We start from the raw sequence: 27,942 nt of genomic DNA, 5'->3' as shown, positions 1-27,942 counted from the left end.
ATCAGTCTAGACACACCTGGAACTTGACACCATGACTAGGGGGGGGGAGGAGGAGGCAAAAAGAAGGAGCAGCGGCCGCAGGAGCTGTAATTCAGACCACATTTAATGCACAGAACAATCCAAGCACATTAGCAGATGCAGGCAACAGAACAACACCATGTACACAAGGGGGGGGGGCTTAGTGGGAACAGCCCCTGCTAGCCCCTGACACATTTTTTTATTTTTTTGGGAGGGGCTGTAGTTTCCCCACCCTAATCCCCTTTTCCAGGGGGTGTACTTTTTCCCTTCAAGTTTTCATTCCCCCCAACTGTAAAATCCAGCAACACTGAAAAAAATCCTGCCTTCTGACAGCTGAGCATCACCCACCCACCCCCTTCCGACCGCCTCCCCTTGCCCTGCCAGCTCCAGCTGTGACCCTCTGTCCTCCCATTGCTGCAGCCAGTCACCCCCCCCAAAAAAAAACCCATTGCTCTTCATCCTGCCCCCCCCCACTGCACTGGAGAAGCTTAATTCCTCCGGCCGCCTTTTCAGAGGTGGTGCCAGGTTCCGAAAGAGACGGGAGCAGAGAACTGGGTCGCAGCCCGGGGGGGGGGCGGGTAACTGCATCCTCCCAGGGGCTTGTCTTGCGGGGGGGGGCAGGACCTGCCCACTTTCACATGCATCTAGAGGGGGGGGGCAAAGGGCCAGGGTCGGCTGCTGTGCTGGCAGCTGCCTACCCCTGGCTTTTATGGCTTTTGAGTCTTGAGTTTTGGTGACAGCCAGCAGGAGACGCGGGCAGGGTTTGCCCCCCCCCCCCCGTTGCTGCATCTGGTGGGGGGGGGTGCGGAGAGAGATGGGGATGGAGGAGAAAAGGTTGTTGTGGCAGGCGAGAGGGCAACAAACGCCCCAAGGCCTGGCAATGCTCAGCACCATCACGGCTAGGCACGGAGGAGTGGGGCGAGGACGGGAAAAGGGGGGGCGACGGGCCCCCAGCCTAGGTCAGGGTGATGTAGGCAGACGCCTTCTCCTTCAGCTGCCGCAGGCACAGATGGCAGCTCCAGGTTCCTGGAAACGGGGAGTGGAGAAAGGCAGAGAAGCATCAGACGGGGGCGCCTTTCCCCCCTGCTCCTCCCCACCAAGCCGCCTTGCCCGGGGTGGGGTCCCTCCTGACCTTCGGGGGGCTCAGCCATGGGTGGGCTCAGGCAATACATGTGGTAGCCCCGGTCACAGTCGTCGCAGAACAGCAGCTGGTCCTGCAGCAGAAAAAGAGAGAGAGAAGGGCGTGGAAACACTGCTTTGCAAGGGTTTAAAGGTAAAGGGACCCCTGACTATTTGGTCCAGTCGTGGACGACTCTGGGGTGGTGGCGCTCATCTCGCTTTATTGGCCGAGGGAGCCGGCATACAGCTTCCGGGTCATGTGGCCAGCAGGACTAAGCCACTTCTGGCGAACCAGAGCAGCGCACGGAAATGCCGTTTACCTTCCCGCCGGAGTGGTACCTATTTATCTACTTGCACTTTGACGTGCTTTCGAACTGCTAGGTTGGCAGGAGTAGGGACTGAGCAACGGGAGCTCACCCCGTCGCAGGGATTTGAACCGCCAACCTTCTGATTGGCAAGCCCTAGGCTCAGTGGTTTCACCCACAGTGCCACCCGTGTCCCTCTACAAGCGTGTAATTGTAATAATAATAATAATAATAAAATAATAATAATAATAATTTATTTATGCCCCACCCATCTGGCTGGGTTTCCCCAGCCACTCTGGGTGGCTTCCAACAAAACACTAAAATACAGTGGTCTGTTAAGCATTAAAAGCTTCCCTAAACAGGACTGCCTTCAGATGTCTTCTAAAAGTCTGGTAGTTGTTCTTCTCTTTGACATCTGGTGGGAGGGCGTTCCACAGGGCGGGTGCCACCACCGAGAAGGCCCTCTGCCTGGTTCCCTGTAACCTCACTTCTCGCAGCGAGGGAACCGCCAGAAGGCCCTCGGCGCTGGACCTCAGTGTCCGGGCTGGACGACGGGGGTGTACTGAGCAGGAGCTCCTCTTTGGAACACAGGGAAGCCTGGGGCCCACGGGGGCTCATTTCAGGCAGAAAGGGGTCTTCCACAATCACAAATCTCTTGGGAGAGCTCAGCTAGTAGAGCATCAGATTCTTCATCTTCAGGGTTGCGGGTTCAAGCCCCACCTTGGGCAAAAGATTCTTGCCTTGCAGGGGGTTGGGCTAGATGACCCATGTGGTCTCTTCTAACTCTACAATTCCATGATTTCACTGGGGGGTGGGGGTGGGAGAGAGGTTTCTGCAGGCAAAGGGAGTCTTCATCCCCTGAACTGTACTTCTTCCCCAAAGGAACAAGAGAAAAGATTCAGGACAAATAAAATAAAAAAGTCCTTTTAACAGCGCAGAGTTAAAACTGCGGAACTCTCTGCCACATGAGGCAAGCAGCACTGCTGCATCCCAGTTGTGGGAAACTGCAGGAGGGGAGAGCTGTTCTTGCACCCAGAGCTTCCTTGCGGGCTTCCCATAAGGGTCCCCTGGGTGGGCTGGGTTAGGGGAGCCCCTGGGCAGGTGATCAATCCCAAGAATAGATAGAGCAATAAGGCATTCTAAGGATGCGAAGGCAGAGGATGGGGAGATGATGGGGAGGGGGGTCCCAGCATTTGCTGAGCTCCTGGAAGGGTGGGGGGAGCCGGTCAGATCCAGGCCCGGCCGGTGGCTCACGTACGTACGTCGTTCTCGGAGGTGCCGCAAAGACTGCAGCTCTTGCACTCGATGCACTGCCACCGGTAAGTCCGCACGGCAGCTGTCATGTTGACGGTGAACTGCAGGCAGGATGGGTGCCCTGCGCATAAGAGAGAGAGAGAGGGAGACACAGAGCAGCGCATGAGTCCACGCAGGAGCAGCCAGCCAGCAGGTGCAGCGGTTAGAGCGTCAGACTAGGACGTGGGAGAGACCTGGGTTCAAATCTCGCCACTCGGCTCTGAGTGAGGCTCGCTTGTGCTGGTCACTGACCCTCTTGGCCTCACCTCCCTTGCAGGGGGCTGGTTGTGGGGGTCAAATGAGTAAATGAGGAGGGGGAGGAGCTTCTGGGGGTAAAGGTAGAATATAAATGGAATGAATTAATGAATGGGCCAGCTGTCCATTGCAGGAAAAGCTCTTTAAGACTTCCAAGCATCTCTGACACAAAACCTCAGATTCAAAACTTCCCGTGAAGGAGAGTCTTCTGAGCGAGTCCACTCCGGGGCCAGACGCCTATTGTCCGAAAGTGCGCAGTTCTGTCGCACTCAAGAAGGATATTGCAGAGGTGGGAAAGGTTCAGAAAACTCCAGGAAGAAAATCTGCAGCGTCTCAGGCTTTTTAGTTGAGAGGAAAGTATGAGGCGACATGGTGGAAGCGGATAAAATCAGGCATGACTCGGATAAGAGAGAAGTTTTTCTGCATGATTCAGATACAGTGGTACCTCCGGTTGCGAACGGGATCCGTTCTGGATCCCTGTTCGCATCCTGAAGCGAATGCAACCCACGACTGCGTGTGCACGGGTTGCGATTCGCCACTTCTGCGCATGCGCGTGATGTCATTTTGAGCGTCTGCACATGCACAAGCAGCGAAACCCGGAAGTAACGCATTCCGTTACTTCCGGGTCGCCGTGGAGCACAATCCGAAAACGCGCAACCTGAAGCAACTTCAACCCGAGGTATGACTGTACAGTGGTACCTCTGGTTGCGAATGGGATCCGTTCCGGAGGCCCGTTCGCAACATGAAAAGAATGCAAGCCGCAGCAGCGCGTCTGCACACACGCAGGTTGCAATTCGCCACTTCTGCGCATGATGTCATTTTGTGCTTCTGCGCATGCACATGCGCGAGCGGTAAAACCCGGAAGTAACCCTTTCTGGTACTTCCGGGTCGTAACCTGAAAGAACGTAACATGAAGCAAACGTAACATGAGGTATGACTGTAAAAGAAAGCCTTTCTTCAGAATTCAACTATGGAACTCCCTGCCACAGCTCGGAGGGCTCTAAAAGAGGACTAGGCTCCTTCATGAAGGACCAGATTCTTGTGTTCACGTATTGCTGGCAGGTTTCCCATAAGGGGCACCTCATTGGCCACTGGGAGGACAGGAGACTGGACTGAATGGGCCTCCTTTGCCCCAACCGAGAGGCTCCAGACCGGCCGTGGTTTTACCCCTCCAAATTATCATGTGGCAACGAAGGGGTGTGTGCCAAGCAATGGCTCCTGAAGGCTGGAGGGAGATGCTTGCTGACGGCACATCCCAGTTAACCTCGCTGCCCTCCGCTCCACCACTCAAAACTTTCCAGACACTTTTCAAGGGAAGCCCAATGTATGAAACCCAGCAGTAGCCAGTCCACTTTGGCTAAGCACAGATCACCAGAACTGGGTCGTTTCTTTCCAAGCTGACAAAAGCCCTTTGTGGCGCAGCTGTGTTGGCTGTGAAATGCTTGTCTCTAGCAAAGCTACACACCTCAAAGGACACAGCCACCCACCGTGGCACTCTGCACGTGCTCAGAGATCTTCTGCCTCCTGCTGCTGTGCACCTGAGACCCGCGGTTTGAGAAACGCTCTGCGTCCTGGTGGACCATTCTTCCTGGGAGGTTTCAGAGCAGAGGTTAAGAGTGCGAGGGATTCTTTAGCTGCGATTCCTGCATTGCGGCGGGCTGGACTAGATGGCCCTTGAGTGCCCCTTCCAACTCAGAGATTCTCGGATGCTGCTCCCCGTTTATACCCTGGAGGCAGGTTCCTCCACCGCTCTGCCCCTCGTGGGCCAAGCCCTTCCCCCTACTTCGCCCCGCCAGCCCCGGCCTCACCTGAACGGCCACAATCCGCGCAGGAGATGAGATCCTCGGGGCAGCCGGTCTTCTTGGAGCCGCCTAGACAGAAATCACAATAACCGTTTGGTATGACTGTGCCGTCCGGTGCTTTCTTAGCTGTAAGACAACAGCAAGGAGAGGCCGAAATCAAGGGGGGAGTCACACAGGCCTCCCTGTGCACCCCAGAACCCCCCTCCCTCCCCTAGCCCCCCCAAGGCAGGAGGGGGGGAGTCCCACTCCTGTCCGCCTGCCTGGCCACACATTCGCCGCCCCCTCCCAGTGCATGGAGAGTTTTCGTAGCATCACAGAATAGGACAGCTGGGAAGGGTCCCCAGGGTCATCTAGCCCAACCCACTGCGGAGCAAGACTTCTGCTGACACTTGGTCCACATGCAGCTGGGGAAGGGGGCTGGAGTTTCCTTTCACACATGACAAACGCCCCACTGCACCATCAGCACCTCATGCAGGGGCAGCAATCCTGCCGCAAGGGGGCTTGGCAGTCCATGAACACATGCACCCATCACAAAGTATTGTACAGCCCATGCAATTTTGTCCTCTGTGCCCTAAGTTTCTGGTCCTCAAGGCCTCCTTTCCCAAGGTCTCCTTCCCCCATGCCCTGCAGCCCATCTTTGGCCAAATTCATTTGAAATGCGTCGCAGGAGGGGGATGAAATCAGCAGAGCAGGGAGTGGCCCCCACCCCCCAGACAGAGGAATTTCATCTCTCCTGGTTGCAGAAGGAGGAAGCGTTTGGGTTTTGGTTCAGGGGGGGCTTCTCTCTCAAACAAGAGCCCCCCCTCCCGCAGGTGGATCACCACAACTCTGGAGAAGCGGCCGGCAGGGTGAGGAAGGGGGAACCGAGGCAAGAAAAGGGTGGCCCCCCAGGACTCGAACCTGGACGCCTCAGCTGCACCCCCCCCCCCAGGAGACGGTGGGCAGAGGGGAGAACCAGGCACGCTTGCCACGGCCACCTCCTCATCCTCCTGCCTCCCCGCCTCGCAGGGATGGTTTTACCTGTGTGCCTGCGCTGGTTCTCAGGGACCCAGTTCAGCTCTTTGTAAAACTCTGGAGGAAGCCAGACATGCAAAAAGATATATATATATAAAATGGAAATAAGCAGGAGGGGGAATAAAAATAAAAATGGAGCACATCAAAATCAGCCGCGTGAGAAGAAGCCAGTCGGGTTTGCATGAAAGGAATCGTTTTTTAAAAAATAAATATATATATCTGCAATCTTTGGAATCCGCAAGCAAAGAAATGAATATGTAAAAAGAGGGAGGGGGAGCTTTGCGAAAGGATGGAGGGGTTTGTGGGGTGGAGGGGCACGGAAGTGAGTCTTTGGCACCGTAATTGGGGGGTGGGGGTGCAAGGGGGTGGGACAAGAGCAAAAGAGGCGCTGGCAGCTAAGAAACAGGCAAAATCCCGTTCTAGGATTGAGCCTCCAAGTTCCCAGAGGGGGAAGCCCAGAGAGAAGCAGGCACAGCCCTCTGGGTCAGAATGGGGCAAATTTTCTTGCCCACCCTCCAACCATCCGAGGTGGGGAGGGGGACCCAGGCGTCCGGGCCCTCGTTCTCCAGAGATTGTGGTGCTAACCAAGTCCCTTCCCCCAATCTCCTGCTCTTTGTGCAGATCCAACTACATCAGTATGCACTGGTGGTCGCCATGGCAACTGTCTAGAAAAAAAGGATGGGATGCATGTTAGTTGGGGGGGCAGGAGAGAACTCTCCTCTCTCTCTCTCTCTCTCTCTCTCTCTCTCTCTCTCTGTCTCCCCCCCCCCAAGCTTTGAAAGCTAGACTTCCGCCAACCACACCCCGTTTCCTTGTGCAGTTCATGCCCCCCCCCACCATGATGTTGCCCCCTCCTCAAAAAAAGGGGGAAGGGGAAAAATCACATCCATTCAGTCTCCCTTTGCAATGCACCCCACACACACACTCCCCCCACACTGCCTCAGTGCTCTCTCATACACAGCAATTTTAAATGGCCTAATAGACAGCAGATTCCTAGATCGTTGCTGGGGGGGTGTTAATGCGCCTGCCCGCCCCCTCCCCGAAAACAAACTTCCCTTCCATCACATGTATAACACACAACACACAGAGCACACTGCTTCAATCTCATGATTCACAGAGATGGGACTCAGCCGATGGGACAAAGATTCTCACACACAGCAACACAACACAACACCACAACACACAGAGAATTAGATATTCAGAAAGTTGCACAGAATTTTCGTAGCATCATAGAATTGTACAGTTGGAAGATGCCCCCAAGGGTCATCCACACCAACCCCCTGAAATGCAGGGATCGCAGCTGAAAGACTACTGACAGGTGGGCAAAATAAATAATAATGGTTTCAAGGGACATCCTTCTGTTGTCCCCTTCATTATTTTACACTTTTCAGTTATCACATTGCTCACAATCAGCACGGCCTGTTGTCCTGAACAGATTGCCTCAAGACCTCTGCCAAATACCTCCCCAAAGTTCATCATTTCTATTGTCTTCTTCATAAAAAGTCCACGAAACATTGTCAAAGGCCTTCTCTGCCTGCATCTATAAACATCCATGCCACTTATTTTTCATTTCTGACCTCCAAGGAAGGGTTTTCGCTCTCTCACACACAAACACACACACACACACACACACACACGAGACTTTTCGGAATCAAGAGGCCTTCTTGTGCCTTCACACAAATTGAGCCTTTGGAAGCCAAACCTCTGTGGGACTTCGCACATAGGCACCCACCCTGGCACAGGCGCCCTCTCATGCTGAAGATGGTGGGTGCCCACAGGGAAGGGCTTCAGCTTTGCCCATTGACTTGGGGGGGGCAGTCCCCACGAATATATTATTATGGGTGGCAAAACACCCATAATAATATATATTTCTTGGGCTCCATGATCACTGCAGATGGTGACAGCAGCCATTAAATTAAAAGACGCCTGCTTTTTGAGGGAAAAGCAATGACAAACCTAGACAGCATCTTAAAGACATCACCTTGCCAACAAAGGTCCGTATAGTTAAAGCCATGGTTTTCCCAGTGGTGATGTATGGAAGTGAGAGCTGGACCATAAAGAAGGCTGATCGCCGAAGAATTGATGCTTTTGCATTATGGTGTTGGAGGAAATTCTTGAGAGTCCCATGGACTGCAAGAAGATCCATCCTATCCATTCTGAAGGAAATCAGCCCTGAGTGCTCACTGGAAGGACAGATCCTGAAGTTGAGGCTCCAATACTTTGGCCACCTCAGGAGAAGAGAAGACTCCCTGGAAAAGACCCTGATGTTGGGAAAGATGGCGGGCACAAGGAGAAGGGGACGACAGAGGACAAGATGGTTGGACAGTGTTCTCGAAGCTACCAGGATGAGTTTGAGCAAACTGTGGGAGGCAATGGAAGACAGGAGTGCCTGGTGTGCTCTGGTCCAGGGGGTCACGAAGAGTCGGACATGACTAAATGACTAAACAACAACAAACACCCACAGCCCCCTGGAGCTGGCTCCAGGATATGAATTCAGTCCACCAGCACCAGACCCAACGTCCTCTGCCTCTCCCCTGTTTGCAGATCAGCTGCTCCCTCCCTCAGGGCTGTCTCCCCCACCCCCCACCCAGCCCCCCTCCTCACAACAACCCCCACCAACGGCAAGGCTCCTCCAAGCATCTCCAACTTAATTGAAATGATAAATCAGACCAAAGGGGGGAAATATTATACCTGCCAACTCCACCCACCAGGTTGCCATGGCAACCTCATCGGCAGGTGGGTGGGGGTGTTAAAAATGAAGACCCTCACTCAGTGGGGGGGGGGGCAAGCAAGGAAGAGGAAGGGAAAGGAACAGTGCAGCCACCATCTCAAGGCAGCGAGGTGAAGACACCCAGTAATTGCACTTTGCATATGCTAATTCAACCAAACGTATGTAAAATCTTAACGTGCAACAGCCTGGCAGAGGTGGAGCTTCTGGAAGAAGCAGGGAGCCAAGGAGCTGAGGTGGCAGGTTGTGTTTCTAAAAGACTGTTGCCAATTGGGATGCGGCTGTGTTGGAATGTCAGAAGAACCCTGCAAAGGCTCAGCCGGTCCGGAATCCTGTTCTCACAGTGGCCAAACAGATGCCCATTATGGGAAACCCGCAAACAGGATCCGAGCACAGGTGCAAATCTGCCCTTCTGGGGTTTCCAGACACTGGCATCCGGGAACATTGACCGTGGAGGGCAGAAGTTGGTGGTCATTCCTGCCTCCAGTGGGAGGGAGTTCCGCAGTTTCACTCTGTGCTGCATAAATAATAATAATAATTAAAAAATGAGCACACGAAAGCTCATACCAAGAACTAACTTAGTTGGTCTTTAAGGTGCTACTGGAAGGAATTTTTTTTATTTTTAATAATAATAATAATAATAATAATAATAATAATAATAATAATAATAATAATAATAATTTATTATTTATACCTCGCCCATCTGGCTGGGTTTCACCAGCCACTCTGGGTGGCTTCCAACAGAATATTAAAATGCAATAATCTATGAAACATTAAAAGCTTCCCTAAACAGGGCTGCCTTCAGATGTTGTCTAAAAGTCTTGTACTTGTTGCTCTCTTTGACATCTGGTGGGAGGGCGTTCCACAGGGCGGGTGCCACCACCAAGAAGGCCCTCTGCCTGGTTCCTTGTAACTTGGCTTCTCGCTGTGAGGGAACCGCCAGAAGGCCCTCAGCGCTGGACCTCAGTGTCCGGGCAGAACGATGGGGGTGGAGACGCTCCTTCAGGTATACTGGCCAGCGGCCTTTAGGGCTTTAAAGGTCAGCACCAATACTTGTGCTCGGAGGCGTACTGGGAGCCAGTGTAGGTCTTTCAAGACCAGTGTTATATGGTCTCGGCGCCCACTCCCAGTCACCAGTCTGGCTGCCGCATTCTGGATTAGTTGCAGTTTCCGGGTCACCTTCAAAGGTAGCCCCATGTAGAGCGCATTGCAGTAGTCCAAGCAAGAGATAACCAGAGCACCACTCTGGCGAGACAGTCTGCGGGCAGGTAGGGTCTCATTCTGCGTACCAGATGGAGCTGGCAGACAGCTGCCCTGGACACAGAACTGACCTACGCCTCCATGGAGAGCTGCAAGTCCAAAAGGACTCCCAGGCTGCGCACCTGGTCCTTCAGGGGCACAGTTACCCCATTCAGGACCCGGGAGTCCTCCACACCAGCCTGCCTCCTGTCTCCCAAAAACAGTACTCCTGTCTTGTCAGGATTCAACCTCAATCTGTTAGCCGCCATCCATCCTCCAGCCGCCTCCAGACACTCACACAGGACCTTCACCGCCTTCACTGGTTCTGATTTGAAAGAAGTCTGTCGCGAACCTTCCCACGTTCCGCTTCCTTGCATGCCCGAAGTGTTACGAGAGAGGGAGGGGAACTACCCGCTGTCTCCAGGACATGCATAATTCTTTAAAACTCATAATAAAAATAATAAACTTCTCATAGTTTTCTGAAACCAGAAAGGCACAAAATGTGGCACCCTTTCCCTCTTTTAGCTGCCCTTTCCCAAATCTTCCCCGCCTCTGCTTTTGAGGCGAAGCAACCAGGACGCGGGTGGCGCTGTGGGTTAAACCACAGAACCTAGGACTTGCCGATCAGAAGGTCGGAGGCTTGAATCCCCGCGACGGGGTGAGCTCCTGTTGCTCCGTCCCTGCTCCTGCCCACCTAGACATTCGAAAGCACGTCAAAGTGCAAGTAGATAAATAGGTACCACTCCAGAGGGAAGGTAATCAGCGTTTCCATTCGCTGCTCTGGTTCGCCAGAAGCGGCTTAGTCCTGCTGGCCACATGACCCGGAAGCTGTACGCCAGCTCCCTCGGCCAATAAAGCAAGATGAGCGCCGCAATCCCAGAGTCGGCCACGACTGGACCTAACGGTCAGGGGTCCCTTTACCTTTACCTTAACCAGGGCCGTACGCAGGACACCCCAAATGTGTTCACGCCAGAGCGTTGTGAAATGGGCTGCTTTGTTTTCAGCTCCTTTTCCTAAGGATCTCTGCCATGGATCTCTTAGCTTCGGGTTTCTGCTGCTGATTCAGACCAGCTGACAACGCCTCGCCAAGGCCAAGACAGACCTTTCCTGGGCCCGAGGGGGTTTGGCATCAAACTGGGGCGCCCCTGAGCGGCACAGGCTGAGAGGAAGAGGCCTTTGGGTCACGCCAGCAAGGCTTCCCACCCAGGAAACAGCCTCAGGAACACCCCCTGCCCCTGAGGCAGGCATCAAAACCACACGTCCTCCAAGGCATATCCCACAGGGATAAAATATTCCCCTTTGGGCACTGTTTGAGGCAGCAGTGGCTCTTTGCTCGCTTCTTGGACAGACTCTTGCATTTTGGCTCATCTGGCTGGGAATTCTCAGCAGCCCCTGCCCACCTGGTGCCCTTGGGGTGCTGTGGACCACAATTCCCATCCTCCCCAGCCACCGCAGCAGAGACTGATGGGAGATGTAGTCCTGCGGCGGCTCTCCTGGTTTCAGACCAAAGCCCTCTCCTTAGCTGGAGATGCTGGAGGCCTGCAAACTACGCTCTCATTCGCTCCTTCTTTGCATTTATATGCCACTTTCTCCCCCAAGGAAAATTGCATTTATATGCCACTTTTTCCCCCAAGGAAAACTGGATTTATATGCCACTTTTTCCTCCAAGGTCCTTCTCCTCCTCCCCGTTTCATCTTCACAGCCACCCTGCAAAGTAGATTAGGCCGAGCGGGACTGACTAGCCCAAGATCACCCAGGGAGGTTTGTGGCCAATGAGGGGGGACTCGAACCCAGGTCTTTCCCAAGTCCTAGTTCTCATTTAATCTCTGCAGCAGCAATAACCCTGCGAGGTTAGGCTCTAGTCACCCGGGGAGTTTCATGGCCAATGGGTGGGGATTCGAACCCTGATCCCTCTTTCGGGTGGTGGGGTTAAGCGTTCCCTGCAGCCAAAGGAGAGGTGGCCAGGGAGGGTCACTCACGTTTGTGGTTGTTCTTGCGATGGAAGGGGAGGGTGTGGCGTTCAGGGCCCTCCTCGCCCTCCTCCTCTGCCAGGTGCGTGTGAGTGTAGTGGTAGCTGAGTCCCGGGCGGTTCTTGTAGCGCTTCCCACAGACTGAAAAGGAAGAAGCAGCGTAGAATTGTGGAGATGGAGTGGGACCCCAGAGGGTCATCCAGCCCAACCCCCTGCCCCGCCATGCTCAAGAATCCCTGGCAGGTGAAAAGAACCCACAGGGCACAGGAACATAGGAATCTCCCTTATGCCACTGGTCCATCTAGTTCAGTGCTGCCTACACTGGTTGGCAGCAACTCTCCAGAACTTTGGGCTCTCTCCCATCTGTAACTGGAGATGCCGGCAGGAATTGAACCCAGAACCCTCTGCATCCAAAACATGTGCTCTGTCACTGAGCTGGCACCCAGGGGACTTTCTCAAAATGGGTAAACTGGGGGTGGGGGGTCCCATCCCCTGGAAGAGGCAACCCCTGCCCTTAACCCCCTGGAAGAGGGTCACCCATCAACCCCACCCCCTGCCTCTAATACAGCCCTGTCCCTAATTCCCCTCCCCACCCCACTCCCATCTCCCAGGAAGGGATCTACTCCAGGCGTTCCTGGACGACAACTTCTTTATCTCTTTATTTCATAAAATTCATGTACCACTCAGTTGCAAAAAGAACACCTCTAAGCGCTTTACTAAAGGATAAAACTGTAAAATCCAGACAGGTTTGCAAAGATTGCTGTGAAGGCGCCTGGTTGATATCAAGTGGCAGGGAGTTCCACAGTGTAGGTGCCGCCACACTAAATTATGGAGTTTTTCCAAATGCAGAAGGGGAATTTTGTGGTAGGGCCAATTCAATCTCACAGGCAAACTGGTCCCAAGTGCTTAAGGGGTCTTATTTATTCATGGTTATATTTATTAAATTTGTCAGCCCAAAGCAACTTAACAACCAAGATACTAAGAGTAACTCCTGGAACTCGGCCCAGGAGCAAATTGGCAATCTGAGCATTGGAGTTACATGCGGACAAGACCTGTCTCCGCTCAGCAATCGCGCTGCAGCATTCTGCACTCCCAACAGCTTCCTCACATCTTCCACACCATCCCTGGCTCTTGGCCACAGCTCCCCGCCCCCCGCCTCCACCCCGAAGTCCCCCAGACCCACAGAGCTGCCCATTCAGCGCCCTGTGCTCTGCCCCCTCCTCTGTTTGGAGACATCCCTGGGGGCTGCTTCTCCTGAGCCAGGAAGTGGCAGCAGGAACACTCCCCTGGCCCCACTGCGACCCACCTCCACCCCTTGCCCCAAACCCCCATCAAAGGGGCACTCACTGTCGCAGACATAAGGCTTGTCTCGGTCTTCCAGCAGCGCTGCGTCCTGCCTCTTCCGCAGACCCCCGATGCCGTAGGCCTGGGGAAGAGAGACAGGCTGGTCTCAGTGCTGATACACTCTGTTTTTAAATAAAAAGCAAGCTCCTAGACCTCATGGGCATGGCGAACAGGGAGAGGGAGAGCTTGCATTCCGCTCATGAGAGCATGAAACTAGCCAGCTGGTTCAGGCCCAATTTGGCCCATCCACTCCAGCCTCCTGTTCTCACAGTGGCATAGCTGTCAACCGTCCCTTATTTGGCGGGAAACTCCCTTATCCCAGCGCCGTGTCCTGCTGCTGTCCCTTATTGATGATGCCCCTTAAATTTCCCGGGTTTCATGCTTGCCCGGCTCGGGAGGGAAGCAGCGGCTCGGGGTCCTCCGCCCCGAGAGAGAGCGCACACAAGCTGCCGCGTCTCCTTCTCTCCCTTTCCCCCCTCAGGGGTGCGTCGTGAGGAGATGGGTGGCAACAGGCGGGCAGGCAGCCCCTCTCTTGCGAGACGTCCGCCGCGACGTGCTGCTTAGCATCCCCTCCAGCCAGTGCAGCATCTTAATGTAATGATTTCCCCCTCTGCATCCCTTTCATAACTCTATTTTTATAAATCCTTTGTCCAGCCATAGTTCAAATTTTTACTACAAATTTTCTGTCAATCCTACCAATGTATGTAGCTCTTGACAATAGCTTCTCAACTAAATGATAAACTTTCCCCATTCTTTATTAAAGAGGTCCTCTTCCTGGTTTCTAATTCTGCCTGTAAGCTTTGCCATCTCAACGTCATTCAGCAGTTTTGTCTGCCACTCTTCTTTGGTGGGAGTTGTAGACCCTTAGGATCATCTAGTCCAAACCCCTGCAAAACACAGTCAGTCGCAGCAAAAGCAGCATGGCTCCATGTGTAGCGGATTTCTGCATAAGCTAAGCAAAATCCCTTCTTTTGGCTGCTGATCCCTTATTTTCAAGGCTGCTGGTCCCTTATTTTCAAATCTGTAAGTTGACAGCTATGCACAGTGGCCAAATATCCCATAGAACCTCAGAATCCAGATAGACCAGTGTTTCCCAACCGGTGTTCCGCGGCACACTACTGTGCCGTGAGACATTGGCTGGTGTGCCGTGGGAGGGAGGCGGGCGAGTCGGGCGGTGAGAGGCGGCGGCGGCGAGGATCCGCGTTGAGCCGGGGGCGGCTCCGCGGTGGTGGTGCCGAGCGGCGGGGCAGCGCGTGCAAAAGGGAGGAGCGCGAGACAGCGGAGGAGGAGGAGGCCGGCATGTCCGGGCAGCAGCAGCAACAACAGCAGCAGCAACTCCCGGCGACGGCTCCTCAAGCCCCGCCGCCGCCCCCTCCTCCGCCCGCTATCACCGCCACCACCACAACAGCCGCCGCCGCCTCAGTTGCCGCCATCCCTCAGTCCCTCGCTCTGCTGCCTCCTCCCACCCTCAAAGCTTGGAGGTTCCCCGGCAAGGGGGAGGGGAAAAACTTTCACTTTCGTGCGTCCCTCCCGGCGTGACGCTGCGCGCTGACGTCACGAGGCGGGGCTTTAATGGTGGTGTGCCGCGAGATTTTTTTTCAGTAAACAGGTGTGCCGTTGCCCAAAAAAGTTTGGGAAACACTGAGATAGACTGCGCCTGGGCTTGAAGGCTCCATAAGAACCTAAGAAGGGTCTGTCAACCAGTTCAGCTCCCAGCTTCAATGTTTTTTTCATTGCAAAGTTTCCCCGGCAATTATCCCAACCAACCTGGGGGACTCGGCAAGAGCTGAGCTGCAGAAGCAGACCCCGAATTCCCCGAGCTTCAGGCGAGCCGAGATAAGCAGCCTGAGCTTTGCAAGAGCTGAACTGCACGTCGGTTGAGGTCGAAATGCAGAAGTCGAGCAAAATAACAAGGATGGAGGGTGCAGAACAAAAGGCAAATTCAGCCTGATCTTGCCGAAATCCAAAAACATGCCTCTGCGGTTTGCAGCTTTAAACGCAGATTAAGGAATGTGATTTGAGCAGAAGCCAATCCTAAAGGAGGCTGACCTATTTTGGATGGTTTTGCAAGAGGAGGAGGAATGGGGGGGGAGAGATTAGGGTGCCTCCCAGACCCACTTTGCACAAAAAGGGGGCAGAGGCTCAGTGGCAGCAGAAGAGGACCCTCATTTTACAGGGGGCTGCCTTTGCCAGGGCCCCCCACAGTATGCACCGTGCCTGAGGGCCCCAAACTTCTGGGGCCAAGAGGAGAAAGGAGAAGGGGACGCCGCCTGGCAGGAGCTTTGCACCTGTTGTCCCAGCACAGCTGGCAGCTGCTCTGCAGGCCTGTCTTGGGGGGGGGCAGAAATCCTCAGATGCCCCCAAAGTGGGAGCCCCCCGGCCCCACGTGCATTTTAGGGGGTTGGACTAGATGACCCCATGGGACCTCTTGCAGCTCTACGAATCTATGATTCTCACCCAAAGTGCCCTACGCTGAGCCACGACGCTGGTTCCTCCAGCTATGGGCCGTCTACTCTGACCGGCAGCTGCAGGCTCCCAGGGGCTTCAGAGAGGGACCCTTTCTCAGCCCTGGAGAGGCGGGCAAAACCGGGACCATCTTCCCTGTCCTCTGCTCTAAGGAGGGGAGCGGCAGCACTCTGCACGTGCTCAGGGGCACTTGCGTCTCACACAATCCAATTGGCAATGAGCCCCATTGCCGTAAAGCGGGACTGGGGTGGGGAGGCTGGAGGGCTAAGCTTCCCCTTGAAGAGGACTGCCCACTCCCCAAACCTCCAATTGCCCCGCTCCCATGCTCCGAGCCCCAAAAAAACAGCCGTGCAGGGTTGGACGGAAGCTCCAGCTTCCTTTTCCCGACAGGGGCTGGCTAGTCGCTTCTGAGAAGCCCCCCAAGCAAACCTTGGCCTTTCCCTGCTGCTGAGGCCCTGCCTTGGGCACTTGCAGCTAGACTGCCCCTGTCTCTGGAGGCTCCATTGAGCCACCATTGCTATAACAGTGAAGGGTCTGCTGGCTCTTCAGGCTGGGACTTGAGACGGTGGAGAAGCCTTTGCCCCCTGCCTGCCCCCTTTCCTTGCCCCACCTTGCTCTTGGCCTTGTTCTTCCGGCGAGGGACGTCGTCCTCCAGGTCGTCCGTGTCCAAGTCGTGGAGGAATTCCCCAATCGGCGCCTTCTGCAAAGCGTGAGAGAGAGAGAAGTGAGAGGGGCAGGGACTCCTCCTCTCACAGTCAAGAGCCCAGGAGGCAGGCCGCCCAACGACCGCTGACCAGAGATTTGCAGAAGATTGGAAGAAGTATATGAACCATTTGAAAAGCCATTGTAACCAACGAATTACGCTAGTAGGACTACAAGAAGTTTTGTAAGGAGGAATACATGAAGTGCTACAAAGTAGATAAAGAAGAGAGATATTGGTTATGAGTTTTAAATGTAACAGGGAAAATAAGAAATGTATACAGTGGTGCCCCGCAAGACGAATGCCTCGCAAGACGGAAAACTCACTAGACGAAAGAGTTTTCCGTTTTGGAGGTGCTTCGCAAAACGAATTTCCTATGGGCTTGCTTCGCAAGACGACAATGTCTTGCGAGTTCCTGCTGGTTTTTTTCCCCTCCCCCCCCTTTTCTAAGCCTCTAAGCCGCTTATCAGCTGATCCGATCAGCAGATAAGGCGCTAAAAGCCGCTAATAGCGCTAATCCGCTAATCCGTCAATGGGCTTGCTTCGCAAGACGGAAAAACCGCTAGACGAAGAGAATCACAGAACGGATTCTTTTCGTCTTGTGAGGCACCACTGTACTAGGAGATTAGATTGGAAAATTTTCAGACTAATAATAATAATAATAATAATTTGTTATTTATACCCCGTCCATCTGGCTGGACTGATGGAAGTAAAAAAAAATGGAAGAAGATGTAAAAATATGTTTAATTACTGTTGAAAATGGTATGTTAAAAAAACACTAATAAAAATTTATATAAAAGAAAAAGAGAGCCCCAGGCCTCAGGCCGCCCAATGATCACTGCCCTGATTGGATTCTTCCTGAGCACCCAAGGAGTGCTTTCAAGATCAGGCCAAAGGGGGACCATCTACTCCAGGCTCCTGTCCTCCCAGGGAGCAAATGCCCCATAGAACCTAGGGATCTAGGTAGACTGCATCTGGAGCTGGAGGTTCCACAACAACATAATATGATCCTGGCGATTGGACCACCTAGTCTAGCCTCCTGTTCTCACAGTGGCCAACCAGAGGACTGTTATATGGGAAATCCTGGAATCAGGATTCGAACACAAAAGCGCCACCTCCTCCTGTGGTTCCCAGCGACAGACATTCAGAAGCATCACTGCCTCCATCTGTGGTGGCATCTAACTATCTGGGCCCTCCCCTCCTCCATGAATTTGCCCGATCCTCTTTTAAAGCCACCCTCTGCCTCTTGTGGCAGGGAGTTCCACAGTTGAACTAGGCCTGCTTAGGGGTGAGCCTGGCGGTCCTGGCTTCTCTCACCGGACAGTCCAGGATGAGCTCTTCCTCCTTCATCTCCGGCTTCTTGTCTCCCGTCTCGGCGCACAGCAAGGCTTCCAGGACGGGACCTTCGGGCAGCCCCCCCTCCTTCTTCAAGGGGGGCTCACAGTCTGGGGGAGGAGAGAAATCAAGTCAGAGGAGGAGAAGCCCCCAATTCATCCTTTCCGCCTGAATCTGGTCAACACAGAGAACCTCTGCACACAGGCACACAGATGCCGACCCACAATTCTCCAGGCCAGCTTCCGGCCAACCTGGGCGCCCCCAGGGGGAAAACTACAACTCCCACCAGCCCCCACTAGCCACCTGGGGCCTGGCTGGGGGGGGGGGAGCAGCCATCCTAATCTCCTGCAGGCCATCAGCTTGGGGAAGGGTCTAGACCTCCCCTGGGGTGGAGCTGATTTCTGCACTGCAGGGGGTTAGACTAGATGACTCGGGCCCAGGTCGTTTTATTCACAAAAGAACTTTTTACACAGTGTTCGTAAGAACCAATCAGATTTCCTCTGAGCATTTTAAAAAAACCCCCCGTGGGACAAAGTTAAAGTTAAAACTACAAAGAGCTAATTTGAGCATGCATAGTAAAAAGGTAAAGGGACCCTGACCATTAGGTCCAGTCGTGGCCGACTCTGGGGATGCGGTGCTCATCTCACTTTATTGGCCGAGGGAGCCGGCGTACAGCTTCCGGGTCATGTGGCCAGCATTACTAAGCCGCTTCTGGTGAACCAGAGCAGCGCACGGAAACGCCGTTAACCTTCCTGCCGGAGCGGTACCTATTGATCTACTTGCACTTTGACGTGCTTGAGAACTGCTAGGTTGGCAGGAGCAGGGACTGAGCAATGGGAGCTCACCCCGTCAAGGGGATTCGAACCGCCGACCTTCTGATCAGCAAGTCCTAGGCTCTGTGGTTTAGACCACAGCGCCACCTGCGTCCCTATTATTACCTAGAGGAATGCTTAGAGGCAAGGGGGAGGCAAACAGGGGCTGGGGGAGTAAAAGATAATCAATTTCTCCATCATCGTTTTATTATTTGTACTCCGGCTATCCGACTGAGTTGCCCCGGCCACTCTGCGCATTTTCCAGCAGATATAAAAACATTATAAAACATCAGCCATTCCAAACTTCCCTATACGGGGCTGCCTTCCGGTGTCTTCTAAAAGTTCTATAGTTAATCTTACATAAAACCATAGAATTGTAAAGTTGGAAGAGACCCCAAAGTCCATCTAGTCCAACCCCCTGCAATGCAAACTTTTAAAAGCGAGTATCGCTGTCTCAAGTTTGCCAGCTTTGTCTGATCGCAAGCGCATTTTGAATAAGCGTGCAATTCATTAGTGTGCAATTGAACAAGTGTGCAATTAATCGTGGCTGTTTTGAATCTGACTGGGATGTGATCTTCCTTAGTAGGTCACGCAAACCACTATTCCCAATAGTGTGTTTTTTCCCCTAGGGTGGGGGGGGGGCACTGGAGATGAGTTCATGGAACCAAACAGGCCCAGAAAAGTTTAGGAACCAAAGGTCCAAACTGACTTTCGGTAAAAATCCTCCCTGAGGCTGCAGGGAACATCTGCGTTGATGGGAGCTGCCTTGGGCCAAGCCGGCCTTTGCAGGTCATCCTGCAGCCAAGTCGTGGGCCCCGATCCACCAGGGGAGACCCATTGCCTACACCAGGGGTGAGAAGCCCATTTGAGCAAAACAGGCAATGGATACATTTCCCCTGGGAAATCTTCTAGGGAGGCATGTATTCCTGGTGGGCGGAGCCAGAGGCAAAAGTGGGAGGAGCTTTTCCCCAGGTACAGTCATAGTCAAGGTTTTCTACAAGCAGGCCGCTGTGCCCCCCCCAAAAAAAAATTGCATTTCCAGCATCCATCCAGGCAAGCAAAATGCATCATTTATTCGTTTCATTTAACAATATTTAGATTTGCTGCTTGCTTGCAAGAGAACCTCTGAACAGTTTGCCAAAGTATAAAATGAAACATTGAGATCATAAATAAAAACACAGGAAGATGGGTAGCTAAAAAGAAATAAAACCCAGGTAACTTCTAGATATCTGGATAGGCTAAACAATTACACCTGCCTGATTTCAAGAGGGAGTTCCAAAGTCTCAGGTGAAGGACACATCTCAGCCAGGCTGAAGCCCTCTGGGAAGGCACTGGGGCCAGGGAGTGTGCAGCCTAGGGAAGGGGTCTCTAGGGCTGTTCTTGCACTTCCTTCTGGGGCTGAGGACCCCCAGGTCCCCCTGCTCAACATGGACCCTAAGGTCCATGAATAATCATAGCTTAAAGGTCCCGGGCCTAAGGAAGCCAGACTATCCTCCGCCAGGGCCAGGGCCTTTTCAGTGATGGCTCCGACCTGGTGGAATGCTCTGTCCCATGAGACCAGGGCCCTGCAGGATTTAAACTCCTTCCACAGGGCCTGTAAGACAGAGCTATTCCGCCTGGCCTTTAATTTGAATTCGCCTGATCCTCTATTCCCTTTCCCCCTTCCTCTTCTACGAAGAAACCCTTTCTGGGGCCCCACATTTAAATCCTTCCCTGGTCTCCTTGCTGGCCCTAGTAGGACCAACTTGGCCAGTTAGCCCTGGTGATCATTTGATGTCTACTGGCTGGGTCCCTGCCCCTGAAATTACCCCTGAATTTTTGAATTTTATTGATATTGCTGCTGCATTTTATGTTGTGTTTTATGCTGTTTTTAAGTCACATTTTAATCAATGTTTTATAATTGCTGTTAGCCGCCCTGAGCCCGGTTTTTAAACCGGGAAGGGCGGGGTATAAATAAAAAAAAAATATTATTATTTATTAAAAGGCCAAAATAATGATGAGAGCCTTCTGGCCCCGTATTTTAGCTACAATCTTAAGTATTCTCCCTGCTCCGCTCTGCTTCTGATCTGCAACCTTACTAGACTGAGATTACTTTCCTGGGGGGCACCGAACACCCCCCTCTCCAAACACTCACACTGGCAAGAAAAATTGATGGACTATGCGGAACTGGCAAAATTGACACACAAACAACGGGACAAGGACAACTGTGACTTTAAAGAATGATGGGAACCCTTTACAAAGTACTTAAAGAAACAACAAAATGAATTAGACTCCTTGGCAGGTTTCGAATAAACATACACAAACTTATTGGCTGTTAACGTAATAGACAGACGATTCAAAGATCTTGACAATTTGATAATATGCAGAGAATAATATGTGTTGAAAAATCAGAGAGAGGAACTGAGGGATGTCTCGGGGGTGCGAGGGAGGGTTTCTTTTTGGGGAGGGGAAAAGAATGGGGAGGGCATGAAAAGAGATATGTTTTGATAATTTGTGATGTTGAAATTTTCAATAAACACACACACACACAGAGCCCGCCCCCTGCGATTCCTGCCCTGCTGGGGTTCGGCTGGATGACCTTTGGGAGCCTTCGGGCTCTACAGCCCCGCGATGCAGGGGCCACACTTGCCCTGGCACCCCCCTCCCCACCCTGCTGCCCACCCACTCCTTACCAATCTTGAACTCACAAGGCCGCAGGCGAGGATCCTCCAAGATGTTGAGACGTCGCTTCTTCCGCCAACAGCGAGCCGGGTAAGTGTAGATCTGGCCCGGAGCCAGCCCTAAAGGAGGGGAAGGTTAGCGGCAAAAAATACCCTCCCCCCCACAAATCTTTGCAGGACAGGGTGGGGTGGGGTGGAGGAAGGAATTGGGATTTGGCCTGGGCTGAACAGCTATGGCTACCTGCCATCCATTTATCCCCTTGAAAAATCCCTCGTCATTTTTCCGCCACTGAGGCAAAACTTAGGTTTTCGTTTTTGTCCAGCTACTTTGCGGGAGGGAAGGGGAAGAGTCAAGACAGTGGGGGCCGCCTGCGTCTCCCAGCCTACATCTCTCCAATGCCACCTTCAAGGCTCTAGTCCACATGAGGTCAAAGTTCTCTGTCTCTCAGCTTCCTGGCTGCATTTTGCCTCCCCTTCACGCAGTTCCTTAAGAACATGAGAATGGGTTACTGGATCTGGCCAAGGGCCTGTCTAGCCCAGGCTGAACAGCTGCGTGTGGGAAACCTGAGAGCAGGATCTGGACTCAAGAGAAACGCTCTCCCTTCCTGCGGTTTCCAGTAACTAGGGTTCAGAAGCACAGCTGCCTCTAACTGGCCCTCTCCTCCTTATTGAGTTTCTCCAATCCTCTTTTAAAGCCATCCGTGTAGGCGGCCATCTTGTGGGAGGGAGTTCCACAGATTAACTTTGTCCCGCGTGAAGAAAGACTTTCTTTTATTCGTCCTGAATCTTCCAGCATTCACCTCCGCTGGAATGTCCAAGAGTTCCAGCGTACGGAGAGAGGGGAGGAAAACTTTCCTCTGTCCTCCGTTCCATAGCACGACTCGTTTACTTTCATCCCTACTAAAGTCCCAAATGTTGCCACCTTTATTGGAGTCCCAAACCCTCCACCCCCTTGATCCCTTGGCCCTGTCCTGAACCTTTTCCAACTCCTTTTCGAGTCAAGGCGACCAGAACTGGATCGGGTTATTCCAAATGCATGACTCCACACAATCAATTTGTTTAAGGGCATTACGATACCTGCAGTTTTATTTTCAATTGCTTGCCTAAGGATCCCTTGCATGGAATTTGCCTTCTTTTCGTGGCTGCTGCACATTCCTTCTCCCCTCTCCCCCCACCCTCCTCCGGACACACATGCGGACCCCCAAGGCCCCCAGAGAAGGGTCTGCTCTATGTACAGCGCCCAGCACAGAGAGTACCCGCAGCCCCTAGACCCCATACCTGGTCCCCGGTGAGTCTTCTCCATCCAGATGTAGCAGTTGTTCTGGGCGACCCCCGTCTGGGAGTCGAGGAAGGGCAGGCGCATGCTCCGCTCTGCGCATAGCCGGGCATTGTAGCTGCGGCAGTGCTCAATGGCTTCCCGGTAGAAATCTTCACCTAAACTGTAAGGAGAAAGGCCCACATTTCTGCACCTCTCTTAAGAGCCAAGATCACTCAGACAGTTGTCTTCTTCTTGTTGTTGTCATATTTACACCTTACAAGGCGTGTTTTCTGCTTGGCAAGCTGCAGCTGAGCTCTTGCAAAGCTCATGCTTATTAACCCAAACTACAGCTGAGCTCTTGCAAAGCTCATGCTGATTAAACTGCAAGAAGTTCTGGGCCGAACCAGCTGCTCCGTTCTTAAATGCTTTTCTCTTGCCCTACTTGAAGGCCAAACGTATAAAGCAACAGAAACTCAACCCCGAATCCCTCACACGTTTGCTGACAAAGACTCAAAGCAGCAAAGCACCTGGAGAGGTCTCTGACCTGGAACTCTAGCAAAAGAAGCCTCAGGGAAGATCAAGTGCAAACCAGCAAGAATCTGGTTGCAAAACACTGAAAAGCCCAAAGGGCCTGGCTGGCTGCACCACTGCAGCGAGATGCTCAGTCCCAAAGCAGACTCTCTCCAAATAAACAACTGCAAACATAGATACGGGCGGAGGGGACCCACATCCCTTTTTGGCTCTAGGGCAGTAACAAAGAACATGTGGAGCCTAGAGATGTTGTGGAGTAGCTCAGGAGACCTGAAACTCTGGCCTTTTGCAAGGAGCCCAGATCTCCTGCTCATATACCTCCTTTTTCAAAATAAAATGCCCCATAAGTAACTTTTTTCTATTAAAGCCCAGGGCCAGAGAGGCAGCTCCCCTCTCCCCAGTAAAGCCATCTTAATCCGTCCAGATTAAGGGACACGGGTGGCGCTGTGGGTTAATCCACAGAGCCTGGGACTTGCCGATCAGAAGGCCGGCGGTTCGAATCCCCGCGACGGGGTGAGCTCCCATTGTTCGGTCCCTGCTCCTGCCCACCTAGCAGTTCAAAAGCACGTCAAAGTGCAAGTAGGTAAATAGGTACCGATCCGGCGGGAAGGTAAACGGCATTTCCGTGCACTGCTCTGGTTTGCCAGAAGCGGCTTAGTTATGCTGGCCACATGACCCGGAAGCTGTACGCCGGCTCCCTCGGCCAGTAAAGCGAGATGAGCGCCGCATCCCCAGAGTTGGCCAAGACTGGACCTAATGGTCAGGGGTCCCTTTACCTTTAATCCGTCCAGAGGCCTCTCAGTTTTCCAGGGAACATAAGCCACAGATTATGGGTGGAGCAGAGGAGGGCCCAATCCACCACATTCAGCGTCCCAGGTTCAGAAAACCTGCTGACACCATCCCATTGCACAGAGGATGCCCTGCTACCCAGAATTTCTCATGTGTCCCCCCAAAATTGGAAATTGCCAAGTCCCCCCAAAAGCTGGAAATTGCATCTATATGTATAACTTCACATATGCAAACATCATGCAAATGTGTGCCTGGGGCCCATGCTGCTAAGCCTCATATGCACCCTTAAAAAGAGCCTGCAGGATGCGGCCAGTGGCCCACTGATTCCAGCATCCTGTTCTCGCAGTAGCCAACCAGATAACTGTAGTAAGCCCACAAAGCAGGATTTGACCGCAAGAGCCCCTTCTCCCCTCCTGCAGTTGCAGAAGTGTTTGCTGGAGGCAGAGCAGAGCCATCCTGGCCAATCCTCTTCTAAAGCCATCCAGCTTGGTGGCCATCCCTGCCTTGTGGGAGGGAGTTCCATAGGTGAACTCTGCACTGTGTCAGAAGAAGTGCCTTGATGGAGCCATCAGGAAATAGCAGGCCTGGGGTATATGGGGGTGGGGTGACTGAGGAGTATCCCTCTCTGTACTGCAGAGGGGCAAGGCAGGTGAGAGGGAAGAGGCGGTTTCACCTGTGGAACTACTTGCCACAAAGTGAAGACAGGGCTCCAGGATGAAGGCAGGGAAGGTGTCAAGCCTTATGAGGAGCGGTTGAGGGAGCTGGGGGTGTGTAGCCTGGAAAAGAGAAGACTGAGAGCGGGTAGGGCAGGCATCTTCAAATATCTGAAGGGCTGTCCCACGGAATTTGTTTTCTCCAAAAGGGACGTGGGTGCCGCTATGGGTTAAACCACAGAGCCTAGGACTTGCCGATCAGAAGGTGGGCGGTTCGAATCCCCTCCCACGGGGTGAGCTCCCGTTGTTCGGTCCCTGCTCCTGCCAACCTAGCAGTTCGAAAGCACGTCAAAGTGCAAGTAGATAAATAGGTACCGCTCTGGCGGGAAGGTAAACGCGTTTCCGTGCACTGCTCTGGTTTGCCAGAAGCGGCTTAGTTATGCTGGCCACATGACCCGGAAGCTGTACGCCGGTTCCCTCGGCCAGTAAAGCGAGATGAGCGCCACAAGCCCAGAGTCGGCCATGACTGGACCTAATGATCCGGGGTCCCTTTACCTTTACTTGTTTTCTCCTGCTCCAGAGGACCTGAACCAATAGATTCAAGGTACAAGAAAGGAGATTCCGATGAAACGGTTAGAAAGCACTTTCTGGTGGTAAGAGCTATTTGACTCCCTAGGAATGTGGTGGAGCCTCCTTGATTCGAGGCTTTTAAACAGAGGTCAGGGGTTCTTCAGCCAAGATCCCTGCCTTGCAGGGGGTTGGACTAGATGTCCCTCGTGGGTCCCTTAGGATAAAACGCAAAACAAGGGGTCCAGGAAGGGCAGACTGGTTGGTACCCCAAAGGGTGGATTTGTGTGAAAGCTCCCCCTGCTTTTAAAGACAAGGCTTCAGGACAGCGTCACAGTAATGATAAGAGTGTCTCTGCCCATACACAGAGGGCCTTCCCCTCGCCAATGACCAATCCCTGCCATCCCACCAGCGCCTCAGAGGGGCAGACTGGCTTTCCAATCCAGCCTTGGCACCTACGTCTGTCCCGTTTTTTTTGGAAACCAAACCTTCACGTTAAAGTGTTAGCAATTGTTAAACACACACCGGGGCTGGGAGGCCAAGCGGTTCTGGCCTTTAGCTTCTCCATCCTGGGTTTTTTTTTTGGGGGGGGGACGGAGGGAGGGAAGAAAAACCAACCCCACCCCACCCCAGATGCCCATACCCCTTGGTCCTGGGAATCGACCCACCGCAGACTAATCCCTTTGCACACAGACCCTCTGACAACAGGGGCAGTCGGGAAGGGGCGCAGAGGTGGGGGGGGCGCGGCCGAGGTGACCCCCACCCACCCAACCTCCGCACACCTGTTCCCTTGGAGCCTGTGCATGCCCGGCTGCCGCTTGTGCAAGACCCTTTTTGCACGCGCAAATACGCACGGAGGGTACCCAGACACAACACCGGCGGGCACCCTGCCCACGCTCAGGATCCGCGCGCGCGCTCGCGCTGCCCCCGGGGGAGTCTCTCCCCAAGGCGTCCCCCCCCCCAGCCACCAACCACCACCACCACAACTGCCGGGCGCTTTGTACAGGGGCGCGCGCAAGCTGGCACCCTCTCCCGGTGCGCCCATCTCCGGCGTGCCCCTCTGGCAGCAGCAGCGGAGGTAGCAGCAGCAGCAGCAGCAGCAGCAGCCGCCCCCCACCTGCACCGTGTGGCTGCAATGGAAGCCCGGCCGGCCTCTCCCATCTCGAGCCCCTCACCCACCCCCACTCCGCCCCCCTTCGCCCTCCCTCCCTCCCTCCCTCCTTCGCTCGCAAGGACCAGGAGCCGCGACGCCGGAGCCCCTCGGCTGCCCGCCGCTCTCCCTCGCGCGCCCTGCAAAGCCATCCACGCCGAGGGGAGAAGGCGAGACATCCATCCCTCTCCTCCCTGCGCTCGCCAGCCCCCCATGCCTGGGGGAGGGGGGACCTGCCACCCCCCAGATGTGGGGCACTCACTCACCATTTGATAGGCTTGTGCACAGCTGTAGCCATTTTGGGAAGATGTGGAGCTGCCTCTGGCTTCCAGGGCTGGCGGGTTGGAGGAGCAGAGAGGATTTTTTTCTCTCCTTTTCTTTCTTTCTTTCTTTTGCTTTTTTTTTTTAAACCTCTCACATCAGAATATACTGTACAATTTTATTCATTCTCCAGCAGCCTGCAGGAAGGGGGGGCCCAATCACAGCCCAGCTCCTTTGAGCCCCGGTGCACCATGGGGAATGTAGTCCCAGGGTTGCACAGAAACCTTCCTCTCCTCCTCCGCCCCAATTCTTTTTTTCTTTTTTCTGTTTTGCATTATTATTTTCTCTCTCCTTCCTTTGCAAGCCGCGACAGGGGGGGGGGGGGGAAGAGTGCCAGGCGGCTGCCACCAGGGGACTACACCTCCCAGAGGGCCTTGCGTTTGACAGCTGAGAGGGAGGTTGGGTGCGGGATAAAAAAAAAAAGAGGGGGGAAGGAGAGAGGAGGGGTGGCAGCTCCCCGTATAAATCGCGCTGAAATAAATAAATAAAAATGCAGTTTGCATCTGGTGAGCGCGCACTTTTGTGCGATTGCTTTTCAAGGGAGGCGGTTGCAGAAGCAGGTGCAGGGGTCACCATCAATTATTGGGGTGTAGGAAGGAAGGATGGAAGGAACCCTAAATCCTGGCTTTCTTTGATCTCCAAGCTGGAAGCCCTTTCTGTGTCGGGTTATTATTTTTTGGGTGTGATTGTGTTGGTATCTCGATTGTGTAGTCAGAAGGGGATTCTGGAATCTCGCCTTAATTCCATGCCCAGGCTTAGCGCCCCCCCCCCGCCCCACCAACCCAGTTAATAGGGAAGCTGTGCTGAAGACGAGGGTGCTCCCAAACGAGTGCAGAGTGCATTTCCCCTCCCCATTTCAGAGCCCAGGCACAGAAGCAGCAGGAGCTTGGGGGGCGGGCGGGCGCAGAACCTCCTGAGCCCATCACACACTGCCCCATTTCCCTACAGATGGGGGGGGGCGTGCCTGTGCATGGAGAATTCCTTAGCACTCCCCCCCCCCCAAGGTGATCATCAGGGCATTTTCCTACAGAATCCTGTGGCCCTTGATCAGGCACCCCCAGACTCAGCCCTCCAGATGTTTTGGGACTACAACTCCCATCATCCCTGACCACTGGTCCTGTTAGCTAGGGGTGATGGGAGTTGTAGTCCCAAAACATCTGGAGGGCCGAGTATGGGGGTGCCTGACCTAGATAGGTGGTTGGACCCCCATCAGCCAGCAGGGTCAAAGGTCAGGGGTGATTCTGGGAGCAGCAGCAACATCGGGAGGGCTGCAGGGGGAACCCCCCAAACCCCCCCCACAGCTGCCTTCTCCAGCCTAGATTCTGCTGGGTGGGGAGAAGGAATTTATTGGGGGGGTCATATTTGTGTGTGCGCAGCCAATACATATATTATTTTGGGGTCACTCTGAAAGTGAGGGCACAACCCATCCCGCTAAAGTCGAATTTCCTGCAAGTCAAGCCCACCTGTGTGTCCCAAATGCAAATTTGAGAGCTGCTCAGGGTCCAGCACTCTGTACATGCTCAGAGTCCTTGTCAGCGTTCTTCCACTCCTGTTTCAGGGCCAGCTGAGCCTCTCCCTCTGCCTACAGGCCCCTGCTAGGTGGGGAGCCCCAC

General features: G+C 53.6%; 1 protein-coding gene across 6 annotated transcripts; it reads right to left on the bottom strand.

Annotated features, from left to right (window-relative positions):
* Positions 1-85: 85 nt before the first annotated feature.
* Positions 86-26,691, bottom strand: DPF1 (double PHD fingers 1). Of its 6 annotated transcripts, none has more exons than XM_082231265.1 (12): positions 26,275-26,691; positions 22,339-22,499; positions 21,088-21,180; positions 17,571-17,698; positions 16,164-16,253; positions 13,091-13,169; positions 11,753-11,884; positions 5,813-5,863; positions 4,799-4,918; positions 2,705-2,817; positions 1,151-1,232; positions 86-1,044 (listed from the first exon to the last, which is right to left on the bottom strand). In XM_082231265.1, the coding sequence occupies exons 1-12, from the start codon at positions 26,304-26,306 to the stop codon at positions 974-976; spliced, it is 1,152 nt and encodes a 383-aa protein (XP_082087391.1). In that variant the 5' UTR covers positions 26,307-26,691; the 3' UTR covers positions 86-973. The 6 variants fall into 6 exon arrangements, with proteins under 6 accessions (XP_082087391.1, XP_082087390.1, XP_082087393.1 ...); XM_082231264.1 differs by having other exon boundaries at positions 21,073-21,180; positions 26,275-26,689; XM_082231267.1 differs by having other exon boundaries at positions 4,799-4,861; positions 21,073-21,180; positions 26,275-26,688.
* Positions 26,692-27,942: the final 1,251 nt, after the last annotated feature.

Source organism: Podarcis vaucheri (assembly GCF_965113315.1).
Source record: "Podarcis vaucheri genome assembly, chromosome: 7".
Classification (NCBI taxonomy): domain Eukaryota; kingdom Metazoa; phylum Chordata; class Lepidosauria; order Squamata; family Lacertidae; genus Podarcis; species Podarcis vaucheri.
Note: the sequence above shows the minus strand (reverse complement) of the source record. Positions and strands in the feature narration are given on the sequence as shown.